Source organism: Anabrus simplex, chromosome 3 (assembly GCF_040414725.1).
Source record: "Anabrus simplex isolate iqAnaSimp1 chromosome 3, ASM4041472v1, whole genome shotgun sequence".
Classification (NCBI taxonomy): Eukaryota; Metazoa; Arthropoda; class Insecta; order Orthoptera; family Tettigoniidae; genus Anabrus; species Anabrus simplex.
Genome location: NC_090267.1, coordinates 271,566,223 through 271,579,880, shown reverse-complemented (window position 1 = coordinate 271,579,880; position 13,658 = coordinate 271,566,223). Strand labels below are relative to the sequence as shown.

General features: G+C 38.4%; 1 protein-coding gene across 9 annotated transcripts in view; it reads right to left on the bottom strand.

Moving 5' to 3' along the window:
• The window catches only part of yem (yemanuclein), a 661,372-nt gene that overhangs the window by 532,578 nt on the left and 115,136 nt on the right, over positions 1 to 13,658 (bottom strand). For all 9 annotated transcript variants that reach the window (XR_011017928.1, XR_011017929.1, XR_011017930.1 and 6 more), the window contains exon 4: positions 5,809 to 5,949. Coding sequence is in view for 6 of the 9 variants with exons in the window: in XM_068226662.1 (XP_068082763.1) it covers positions 5,809 to 5,949 (141 nt within the window). In the remaining 3 variants the exon portion in view is untranslated. The remainder of the gene's footprint in view (positions 1 to 5,808; positions 5,950 to 13,658) is intronic.

The following is a 13,658-nucleotide window of genomic DNA, read 5'->3' as shown; positions in this document are numbered from 1 at the left end:
GACAGAATTAAGGATTTCAAGAAAAGTACAAAGAAATGGCCCGAAAATGTTGCTGAGGAGGGTCTGTGACTGGAAGGTAAAGTTAATGTATGACGCTCGGAAATACTACAGTATTTAATGTATGTTATGTACTCGTGTGACTATATCCCCATTCAGTATTGCCTGGAAGGAAGGAATGAATGAGCCAGGCTGGGAAGCTCCTGGTCAGCCTGTGAGCATATGGCAGCCTCTCCTCCTACTGAGCTTTTCGTCTGGTATCTACATGAATTTTCTGGAAGGCGAAATTTGAACGTTCCTATTTTGGCCATACCCCCAAAATTCTAGAACATGATCACCAATTTCACAAAAGCAGGCACACCCACAAACAGGAATAGTGTTGGAGACGAGTATTGGTTAGTACAGTTGGTCGGGTTTTAGTAGTAGTGTTGAATTGTATTGTGTTGCCTTACTGAGTGATATTGAGTAGTTCAGTGCGTGAAGCAGTCACAAGAGTTGATTGTGCAAATTAATGGTCTTGTCTGGAATCGAGCCAAGTGAATGGCAGTCATATACTGCGATAACAAACATACATACATTTAACTTGCCTGCATGAAGCTGTATTGTAAAACGACTGGTGTGTGCAAAGCAAAGTGAAAGGCGAGACCTGTCAATCAAGATTATGAGGAATCATCGTTCCGGGTAAAACTTACCAGCTCCCTGCTGGGAGGACAAGAGACTTTTGTAAATAGCCAGTAATTGATCAATGCTGTCATTGTCAATAATAATAATCATAATAATAATAATAATAATAATAGTAATAATAATAATGATAATAATATTTGTTTTACATCCCAATGAGAGGGCGAATCAAAAAGTAAGTTACACTGGCTCACCACGAGAGCACGCTATGTGCCGTGACCTTGGCCAATGCGGAGCAAGTTACATTAACTGCTGACACGTCCGACAGGAAAGTTGGTGTGGTATCCCGTAGTGTTGTGTGCGCAAAGCGGGCTAGACTCAATGGTGCGTCAACTGGATGTGCACTCCAAACTGGAGGTGCAACGAAATGATTTCTGTGGGTTAAACAGCTCAATTGCACAGACATTCATCGTGAAATCACTGCTGTATATGGTGAGCGTGCAATTTCTCACCTAGGTATTGTAAAGTGGTGTAAGTAATTTGATGCACGGATCTCACGGACGAATATTGCGAAGGCATGACTGAAACATCCAGTACCGTTGGAAATGTTCACCGTGTGGATGGGATCTTTAGAGAGAATCAGCGCATAACAATGCAGGAAAGTGCCAGCATGCTCAACATTTTGTATGGCAGCATGTTCTCCATTGTTCACCAGCACCTTGAATTTTGTTAGCTGTGTCAAAGATAGGTTCCACATTTGATCACCGATGTTCACAAGGGACGCCGTCACCAATCATAACTGGCATTTTTGCAACAGTATTCTGTGGCGAATCATCACAAGAGAACGTGGATGAAAATGATGCGCATCACATCACCATCACAAAAGAAGGCCAAGGTCCAACTGACAGCAGGAAAGGTAATGGAGACAGTGTTCTTTAACCCGTTAACTGGGGAGCGCGCGATACGTTAACTCCGTTCTGGTGGGGACGAATTTTCGTAACTCGAAAAATAATCAAATAAATTCAAGAAACCTTCCAAATTTTTATATACTTGATAATAAAATCCTACGTATATCCCAATTCTGATATAGAAAGCGATTTTTTGCCTATTTGTTAATATTTGTGGGTGTTTTAGTTTTGGAGCAAAAACGACCTAAGCCTCGTACTAACTTCTGTATATTACAAATATAAATTTCTTTTCAGAATATCTGTATTTTCATATTAATTTCAGGAAAATTAAAAACCTATACACTGCAAATACACTTTATCATTGACTAATCTACAATTTCTGAAATAAATACCGCAGTTGAGAGAAATACATTTCATGCAGTGTTTGCAATCGCAGTAATAAGTTGAGAGTAAGTACTTACAGTGGTAGCCTGGTTCTAATCGCCTTCTCACAATAATTACTTCTTTATCGAAATGAATTTACACATCAGGACTGATTTCATTAATTATATTATTTACACTAGTCACACAGTTTACATCTCATGCACTGTTTTTACACATCTTGCACGTGATAAGCACGGAAACACGGAGCTGCACAGAGAGCGACGTCGCAGTCACTGCACCTGTAGATTGTTTCACGTCTCTCCCTTTTCGCCAGACACACCACGCACCTCTTCACACCATGCTGCCTTCTTCCCGAAGGTGGATTCACATCAGGAAAATGCCTACCGCTGAATCTTTCTGTGGGAGCAGCGGGAAGTGGTCTAACTGAAAGGACAGGCATTGCTTCAGCGGGGGTTGAACCTGTGTACTTTTCGAGGATTTTATCGATGAGGTGAATTCTGAACTGCAGGTGATTGCATTTTCCTCCATGTTGCTGGAAAATGAGGAATGAATTGAATACCACGAGGTCCAGAAGATGCCGGAAAATTTCTGGTAATATTTCTTCATTCGCTTCCTTGCTGTGGGGTACGTAATGACGTACTGATCGGAAAGGTCAACTCCCCCCATAGAATCATTGCAGTCTACGCAAACTACATGTTTCTCTTGGGTTTCGTCCTTTCCTCTGATAGGGACAGTTCGCAATTCAGCATCGTGGATACTACTGAGCATACAAACATCTCTCTTGTCCTTCCATTTAAAACCATGAGTTTCTTTCGATACGCAGCCGTTAGCTCTCCTTTCTTCAGCTTTTTACTCATAAGTTCCTTAGGGAGATTTTTCCGGTTGGTTCTTACTGTACCCACTGCGTCAGTATCGAGGTCATTTAGCACGTCGTATAATTCAGGGCTGCTATAGTAGTTGTCCATTCCTATCAGATATCCCTGTTTCAGTAGATTATCTGCCAGAGTACACACAATTCTCGTCGGCTTGGAAGACTGTGATAGATCAATGCCATGGACTTCACTCTTGAGTTCTGTTGATTTTCCCGTGTACCACAACATATTCCCCACGTAACCCGTTTTCGCTTCGCAAATTTTGGAAGATCCCATTCCGAACCGGGACCTTTTCTTTGGAATGTATACCTTACAACCGAGGCGACCTTTCCATAGAAGAAGGCTTTCGTTTATGGATAGCTGGTCATCCGGGATGTAAGCCTGTTGAAACATTTTCACAAAGTGATCGAAGACTGGCTTTACCTGTATAGTTTAGGAGGCATCTGCCCATCGTAGGCCTCATTGTCAGAAAAATGGAGAAATTTCAAGAGAAGGAAAAATCTCTGTCATGGTCTCGTAAAATATGGGCGTGGCCAGTAACTTGTTATGAGAAAAATAATGCCCCATTGTAGGTTTGTGGATAATCCCTTGAAGAAGCAAAAGTCCGAATAAAAGTTTTATTTCATCCTTATTTGTAGGTATGCAGTCTTTTTCCCTACTCCTCCATTTCATTTTGTGCACCAGTGTTTTCCCACGAATTTTCTGTTGCGCATAAATATTAGTTTGCTCAGCAATATACTGACAGATAGTATCGTCCACAAACAGTTCGTAAATATCCTCTGGAGTCTTTACATCCATAAACTGTCCTTTTACTCCAGGAATGAACTTTGCTGGAAATCTATTCCTTTTCTGTCCATCTTCTACCCACGTAATAGGCCCTGACATATCACTGCAGTTTGAATCTGCCTGTATCTCTCCATCGTCACTGTCGTCACCCGAGGCGTTACTTTCGAACCCGCGACCATTCGCTGTGATAGCACCAGAATGCTGGCCTGTACCACATGTGCCTCCTTCTCCAGAGAACGAATTATCTTCACTATCTGAATGGAAGTCACTGAAGTCATCGTCCTCGTCGCTAAACTCCAACATTTCATGTACAAGTGAACGCAAGCTGTCATCACGTAATTCTTCAACTCGATGTCGTTTAGAAGACATAATTATGACTGAAAAGTACTCTCATGAAACAACAGAAGTGCAACGCATCTGTAAGTTCAAATTCACTTCTCCCCGAAATTACAGTACTCCTTTTCACACTGATATACTATACAGTTCCCAGTCTCATAAAACACTAAAGCATTCGAGTAAGCACATAGCATGGACGCAGCTGATTAGCCTAGTTCCTGTGCGAGGCAAACACATAGCGCGCTTTTGCACGGAAGCGAATTATGTTGAATGACATACAGCTCTCTCTGATCTGTTTCTGTTAAGCAGAAGTACTTACTAAAAATACCACTTGATGACAGGGGCATGCAGATAACGAGGACTGAATTTCATAACTCTGGCTAAGCTGAGAGTCGAGGAAAAAAATAAAATAGCAGCGTACGACTGAAGTCGCGCTCCCCAGTATACGGGTTAACATGGAGGATGTGGTGCATGTGTACTTTATGCTGAAAGGCATGACAATCAACACAGCTTTGTATTGTCAAACGTTGAACCGGTTATGTAAGGCAATTAAAGAAAAGCGGCGGAGATTATTGAGCACCAGTGTGATTTTGTTGCACGATAATGACACACTTGACATGGCCCGCCAAACACCCAAAGTGCTGCAACAATTTCAGTGGGAGGTATAGCAACATCCACCATACAGTCCATACTTAGAGCCATGCGATTATCATGTGTTCGGTAAGCTGAAAAAGGATCTTGGTAGAGAACGATACTGAAACAATGAGGTGAAAGCAGCCGTCTGTAGATGGTTACATAGTGCTGGAGGTGATTTCTACGCATCTAGAATCAAAAAGTTAGTTGACCTTTCCGAGAAATGTTTGCAGTCTCTTGGGGACTATGTGGAAAAGTGAACTTACAATGTATGTAGTCATTGCCAAGTTGCCTATGTCTAGGTGGTTTCATGAGTGGTCATGACTTGGAAATGTAACTTTCTTTTTGATTCGCCCTCATACTTTTTTTAGAGTCAAGTATAATAGTATTGAGTGTATTAGATGGGACATCCTAGATTAAAATACATCAACAAAACAGTCTTGTGCTTTATTTGTAACAGTACCTAACAACAATACACTAATTTCTGATGACTGGAAGAAAGACGTCGTTTCAAATCTTAAAGAGGAGGAACAGACAGCTAGACAGCCGTAGGTTCATTAGTCTGACAATGATTGTATGCAAACAAATGAAACTTTACTTCACAGTATGTTAACATTCAGTTAACTTCTTCGCTTCATAGTATCACCAATTACTGAATGAGTAGCTGTGTGATTTGGGTCACGTAGCTGTCACCTTGCATTTGGGAGATGGTGGGTTTAAACCCCACTGTCGGCAGTCCTGAAGATAATTTTGCGTGGTTTCCCATTTTCACACCAGGCAAAAGCTGGGGCTGTACCTTAATTAAGGCCACGGTCACTTCCATCCAACTCCTAGCACTTTTCTATCCCATTGTCGTCATAAGACCTGTGTCGGTACAACGTACAAGCAATTTGTACCACCCATTCATATCCAGTGACTAGTTTACTCAGGGTAAACAATCTTGAACACACACATGTAAATAAACAATTCTATAAATAATATCCAGATATGTACTTGTGTTTTATTCATTTGTATCTTATGTTAGCCAAGCTGAAAAAATAAATTGGCATACTTCATACAAATGTCACCCTACTACTCGAGGCAGCTTTGTTCACAGAATTTTTCTGACACATCTGTTATTTAAATACACACTAGTGCACCATTATGACAGCACAGTATTTAAAAAAAGCATCTTTGCAACAACCAAATAATCTAACAGAATTACATATCAATGTACAGTATAGTGAAACAGCCAAAGATACACATGCAAAATAGTCAGAAGGAATACTCACCTTCAATCGCTTTCTTATTTTCAAATCCTTTATTTCTTCAATGTCAGACTGATCAGAAACCTCCTTGAACTCAAGAGCACCACAATTTATATAGAATCCACCGTGAACTGTAGTTATCTCCTCTGGTACAACTTCATCGTACTGGGGGAAAGAGTTTTCATTGTAAAAAATACTTTACCTACATGTCAAAATCATAATGCCACTAATACAATCCAAAAAAGGACATTGCCAACAAAACATAATGCCAATCTTAAATTACTCTATTTTAACCGTTTTGCAATCAGCCTCTTTCCACTAGTGCAACCGAGAACACTCACTTATTTTCATAATTTTACATCTACATGTTTAAACATTTCCTATACCAACAATCTAAATTATATTCAAATTAAAAAATATGTAATGATACACTTATGACTAACCCTACGTGGCTCAGGCAGCAGCGCATTGGCCTCTCATTGTTGGATACCGTGGTTCAAATCCCGGTCACTCCATGTGGGATTTGTGCTGGACAAAGCGGAAGCAGGACAGGTTTTTCTCTGCGTACTCCGGTTTTCCCCGTCATCTTTCATTCCAGCAAAACTCCCCATTATCATTTCATAGCATTTATCAGTCATTAATAAATCACTTTGGGAGTGGCGAACCCATTGTAATAATTAGCCTATATATGGTTCATTCATTACATCCCTGGCCCAGTCAAAGACTGGAAAACAGGTTGTAGTTTTTCATTTTCACACTTATGACTATACATTTTTAAAACATATCTCACTTCACTTAATAGCACAAAGTTTTAAAATTTGGACTACGGACTGTCTTGCCCTTTGTAAACTTACACTGAAGACAAGAACACAGGAATTGCTCTTTTAATTTGACATACTGGAGGTGAAGGTAGAGAACTGATAAAATACTATACAAATGTTGGTGTTACACTGCACATGCCACACTTGGAGTTCAGCATTTATGCATGGGGTAGAACTCTCCATGAAGGCCATCCACTCCTCCCAAATGCTCAATAATGGCCTGTGTAACAGCTCAGATTTAATTTTTCCAGGTCCCTTATGATTATCCTTGTAAAGAATGTAGCTGTTCAACACCATAATATTAAAAGCAACCTTCTTCCAATACCATACAGTTTCCCTTTCATCCCTTTCAGACCGTGTACGCAGAATTGTGCGGGTTCGTATTTTATTTATGTCTGAGCTTATTTGACGTTTTCTTGGCACTAGACTGGACTGCAGTGCTTGTGCGGGACATCTAGCATGTACTTCAGCTTTTTTTTATTTAGTGCTTGATCAATAGGGGGCATGAAGAAGAGTTTTAAAATACAGTTCATCGGCAAGATGGCGGGAAGCAGTAATGCCTAAAGTAAGTATTTATTTATTGCATTCATATTAATCTAGAAGCTTGACTGAATATCAGAATATAATCAATGAAGTGCGTAAATTGTTTAGCGAACGTAAATTGTGAACTTACAACATTGTACGTTATACCATGAAATTTTGAATGTTGACACGCACAATTGTGTGGGTTAGGTTTCCCTACAGGCAATGCATGAGGGAGTGCTGGGTGCTGCCACCAAAAGGACTGTGAAAGCAGAACTCGTACCCTACATGAGAAATGTAATGTATAAGATTTTAATTGTTTAAAATCGTTCTACACTGTAAAATAGAACGTTTGATCATGTACATGTGTATATTCACATGTACTGAGGTGGTTTTTTTTTTTTTTTTTTGGTAAGTAGTGAGGTCCTGACACACACAAAATACCTCAAAATACCAAATCACAGATTCACCCTCTACAGTAATTCTTTTGTTGTCAGTACAATTCGAACCTGGAATGCACTGCCCATTAATCTAAGGGACACCCGCCCTGAACACGTATTTAAAAATAATTGTTAGCAGCAATACTTGGAAGAATCAAGTTGGGTGTAAATACATGAATTACATTTTCCTATTTTGTTACTTCTTTTTGTGTGTCACTAAGTTGACTAAATTAGTTTCTATTGATGTATTAGGACAATTTTCCTTATTCTGTGTTATTTCATAGACATTTCTTTTTCTTTCCTTTAATGTGTTTTTATAACTATTTGTAAAGTTTAGTATTATAGTGTGTGGGTAATAAGTAGGGCTCGGAAGTTCATGCATTTGCATGTTTTTTCTTAGAGTTTAAAAATGTATGTTTACACATTGTATGCATGAAATATGGAATATTCAGTCATTTGAACATGCTTTTATGGTGCATATAACTGCATATTTTAGTGATTTTGATAAATGCATCATATTTTAATATTTCAGCACTTATATGGCATATTTTAATCAGTTTAAAGGTTTTACAGTATTTTTTAATCAGTTTTTCATCTGGTTGATTTTGGCAGTAATGTTGCGCATGATGATGCAACTTGTCATGTGGTGAGAAGTTATGTCACGCAGTGAACCCCTGTTTCATCACCTACCCTCACGTTTTGTGCTTAACAGTAGACTGACTGTCCATTGAGTCGTGCAACGGTGTTGTGAACTAGTTGTGACCAAACTGATGTTTCGTGTATTAAGTGTCCATCACATGATACAGATGTTGATTCCCATAGGGAATCTGTAATTTTTGTTCCGAATTTGGTATTAAGTGTCCATTAAAAAGTTCCTTAAATGCTGAAAATAAGAGCAACTTCTTCAAGTTGTAGATTAACTAATTTAGAGAAGGAGTTTTCAGGTGACTTACTGTTCTGTGGAGCAAGTGAGAAAACTATAGGGAGTGAGAAAAGAGTCCAAATAGTTCAACACACAAACACAGCAAAACATAAGAATTTAATTAGCAAACACGCGAATAAAGAGCCTGTTCAAAAAGTACGAAGTAGGATTAGTGAATTTTCTTACAACTTGTGCCAAGCATTTTAGCTGCTGATGTTCCCTTGTATAAAATTAATAACCCCGCACCAAAACACTTTCTTGCCAAATACACTCGACAACATGTGCCTGAAGCAAGTACATTGCGTAAGACTTACGTAAGACATTGTTACAATAACGTGTCGTCATATTTACAAATTGAATTAGCGGATCAGTTTGTGTGGTTGTCTATTAATGAAACCTCTGATTCTGTAATTGTGGGCGCCTTAAAGGAACAAAAGACGATACCATATCTTCTTAATGTGTGTAAATTGCCGGCCACTAATTATGTAACTCCGACGCAGTGTGTGACGGACTCTTTGAAATTATTATGGCCATCTGAAATCAAATACGACCGGCTACTTTTATTTGTTACCGATGCAGGTACTTGTATGTTAAAATCTGGACAAACACTGAAAGGCATTTTTCCTAACTTAATTCATATAACTTGTTTGGCACATGCTCTTAATCGCGTTGCTGAGACAATACGCAATTCTGTCCCATTGGTAGATCGGTTTGCCTCTTTCTGTGGAGCAGTTATCATCATTTAAATATGTTCCAATAACATCTTGTGATGTGGAAATAAGTTTTTCACGTTACAAAAGTGTTTTGCGAGACAAGAGATGATGTTTTTCAGTTGAAAATTTGTGCAAGTGATGGCTGTAAACTGCAATTCATCACTCAGCATTAGCAGCAGGACCATTTCTGTTTCGACCTCCAACGAATGAATGTAAGTTTATTATCATCATCAATACTAACCTGACTTGTCTACTGCCATTTTTTCATTATAATACTGCATATTCATTGGCATATTTTCAAGTTTTTAAGAGCATATTTGTATGCATATTCCTTAGTTTGTTTTAGGGCATGAACTTCCAAGCCTTAGTAATAAGTTATGTGTAATATTTGTTAAGAAAGAAACCCTGTAAGACAAGTACTGGCAGAATAGCAGGCTTTATGGCCTAAGTCACACCATGTAAATAAAGGCATAATAATAAAAACAATGCAATTACAATATAAAACTGAGTTACAAGCGCAATGTTGTAAACAATGCATTTGTGCCGCTGCTAGGGGCAGGTTATTGACCTTCCCAAAGCCACACTGTTGTTGAGCGTGGATATGTGACAACCCCAAACTCAATGCCTCCCATCAGTTCCAATCAGCAGTTCACCTGATATACTTTATATGTTACTACACTTGGGAATATTTTGTGTTGTGATTTCTAGAAATTATCCGTTTCTGTTTGTGTTTAGCAGCTTCGCACTGGTTACTGAAGGAGTTGTCATTTCTTGAAATGAAACTATGGTGGAATTGTCCATACTTTGAGTTTAAACTGAGCATATACATGCTATTCTACATTTTTTTTAAAACAAAAAAGTTGTAGAACCAAATTAAGCAACAAGCATCTTCAAACAACTAGCAACCTCTTGTCTGTCTGCCTGCCTGTGTATCACCCCTTATTCGCCTCACCTCAAACAGCATCGACTTAACAATGACAGGCTTCAGCTGATTTTTTTTATTTGCTTTCCGTTGCACTGACATGGTCTAGCTAATTAAAAAAAAACAAGATACAATGCATACATCTCTACAGTTACAATGCAAATTGACCATTCAATTTAAAATCTTAAACTATGAAAACAACTATGGTTACAAGAAAATGTACCTAATCATTCTCATTTATGACACATACATACGAATAGTAACATTTAGACACATAAGTCAGGAACCGACTACAACTTACCAATGGTGAAAAGTATACACAAGTAGGTGACAGAGACTGCTGTGTTTAATTGTTTAGCATTGAACTGGCAACTAACTTTGTCCTCATGAAAAATGCACTGCCATACTGCTGCTCATAACCCTTTCCTCTCAGACTTGATTTGACCACCAATAGTTTACTGAGATTTTCGTCATTCAGAGATGATCGGAATTGTGTCCTCGTCTTCTTCACCTGGCTGAACAATCTTTCCCATTTGCTATTTCTGTGTGGGATTGTCAATATTGAGAGCTTTTGCTATTCTATCATATTTGAAACACCCATCTCCACCTCATATCTCCTATAGCACACCAAGAGCAATCTAATCTGTCTTCATGCACAACAGACTATGGTAAATCCTCCAGTTGGAGAGCACAAAACTGGCACTGTAATGCATCCATAACTTCTTGGTCATCTTCACTAACAGTGAGAAGTGCCAGCTGGGAAATCGTACAAGGGTTGGGGTCATTGTACTGTGCTGCAATGCACACGGAAGAGAGACTTTATCCCCTCGCCATAGAAAACTTTGATAAGCCACGATGTTTTACGAGCGTCGGGCACTTTCCTGCAAGTATAAGGCAACTAAAAAATGCAAACAGTACAGTAATCCAGAAAATAAAACATTTACACAGGGGAGCCAGCATAATCTGTCCTCGTCTTTGAATCGTGTATCTTTTTTTCGTTAAGTGAGGTTATGTCTGCCACTGATTTATCCAAGTGCATTATTTGAATAATGTAAATGCACCTTGTTGGATACATTTCGGAAATAGTTTTTTGCATGATATTTGGAAGGTTTAAACTGTTAATCAAGGTTAATTGCATGCAATAAATGAGTCTTAGAATATTGTGTGATGCGGCAAGGTTTGGCATTTCTGAATTACGAGTTGGCAGTTAATTCAAAATCACATAAATCGAAGTCCGATTTTTGCGTCCCAATGGATTTGAATTAACGAGGTTTTATGTATTCAGGTAAAGTATCACATTGGTAAACTGCAAGTTCCTCTTCGTTTGTCATGTTTACTTTCTTTGATCTAACTTGGGAATCTTCAAACAAAATATTCAAGAGATGAATAGGAAACATGAATTCTGAGAGAGACGTCTACAACTTTGGGATGATGAATATATTCATCATCAAGGGGAAATTTCCTCATAATTATAAAACATCTCTTCATCACAGTCATTCTTTCAAGTATTGGCCTTTGTTCCAATTACCATGTCCTCACTGACTTTCAGGTATTTCCTCCTCTTGAATTATACACTCAAAAGGGAGGTATATTCTGACTGAATAGAACATGGCTGAACAAATCTGACCAATAGGTCAGTTAGAAGACCAGTAAGTTTCCTCCTAAGAAGATGTATGGCTGGAGCAACTTGTTGCAGAAATAAATTCACTGAGCTGACGACAGGAAGTGTAGTCTGAAGAAAGTAGCAAAACAGTTTTATGTGTGGGTCTTGTAAGAAAGATTTTACGATTTCAAACTGCTTGGTGCTATCATTTTTATGGTGGGGATCACTATAAAACATGAGTGTCAAAGCTTCCCACTGCTCAAGAACTCTATTAATACACTGAAGAAGCGAGAGAACAATGAGTACTGAAATATTTCAAAATTTTGTAACTCCCTGTGCCACAAATAGCCTGATATACTTTCAAAGTGTTTTGCCTTTTAGAACTCGTATCAACATAGTAATATAACTGAACCAAAAATTTCATTTTCCAGATTTCATTTATTGCAAGAATTTTCAGAATTCAAATTTTGATTGAAGTGTTCAAGAATAAACATGACAGAAGATATTTCCAATTAATTTCTCAGTTTCAATGCGAGATAATAAGAAAGTTATTTCTGTGCCAAGTCATTTGCATAAATTTTAATTCTGCAAAATAACACCTATCATTTCGTTCTGCGAACTCCTTTCTCAGTACCGGCTCCTAAGGATCGATCAATACCCGAGAACTTTCTCATGGCTCTTATCCCAACAACTTTTCATGGCACAATACACTAGCGAGCTATCTCGTCGACATTCAAAGGCAATGACAGAATCAATTATTAACCCAATCGCATCATTTGACGACCCTAGCTCATCATAATTATTCGTAGCATATGAATCAAATGACGACCTCTGCTCGCAGTGATGCACAGCTGTTTATCAATCCATGTTGTTCAGTCACTAACCCATAGTTGCCACTTGTATGCATTCTGAGTTGAAGTTTACACAGGTGGCTTCGGTGTTTTTTCCTTTCACCAGTTTCTCGCACACTTCGGAACAAGAGATAAGCTAATCTTTTTTCATATTATTTTGCTCTTGTCAGTTGCCATCGTGGCATCAAGCAGATGTGCTGGTGTTGAAGAAGAAGGAATACGAAAGCTAATAGGGTTTTAGAGAGTGATATTGAAGACAGTGATGTTTGTGACGACGAAATAGACCCTGAAGTCCTTAGTTTGAGCACTAGCGATGCATATAATAGTTCTGATGACACGGAAAGTGATGCAAATGACGACGGTGTGCACAGTCTTTCGAAACAAGCTCATACCTCGGCACAGACTAACTTGACTGACTGGAACTGGACAAAAAGTGACAATAAACCTGTTGTACATAAGTTTAGTGAATACAGTGGGGTTAGTGGAAACTTATTGAAAAAGTCTGATACGCAGCCACTATCTGAACTCTGTTTTTTGTGAATATATGAACCCTTTGTTTGACAAAATATCTGTCGAGACAAATTAATATGCAGCAAAACAGTTGAGCAATCCTGACAGAAAAAAGTTCAAAAAACGATGAAAAATGGCTTTAGACTACACCCAACGAAATTAGGGCATATTTTGCATTAGTTATACTAATGTCACAAGTGCGAAAGTCAAGAATACAGTTATACTGGAGTAAAAACAGGTGTATAAACACTCCTATTTTTCATGAAACCATGAGCAGGGGAAGATTTATAATTTCACGTTTTTTACATTTTGTTGACGATGAACAAGTTGATAGTAGCAACAAACTAAGAAAGATTAGGCCTATAATACAACATTTCAGCTCCAAATTTTCAGAAATATATTTACCTTCACAAGACATTGCTCTAGATGAAAGTCTAATGACATTCAGAGGCCGCCTTTCAAATGTCCAGTGTAATAGGTCTAAACGTTTTAGGTTTGGAATAAAAATTTACAAAATTTGTGAATCTAGTTCTGGCTACTGTCTGTCTTTCAAAATTTATGTACGTGATG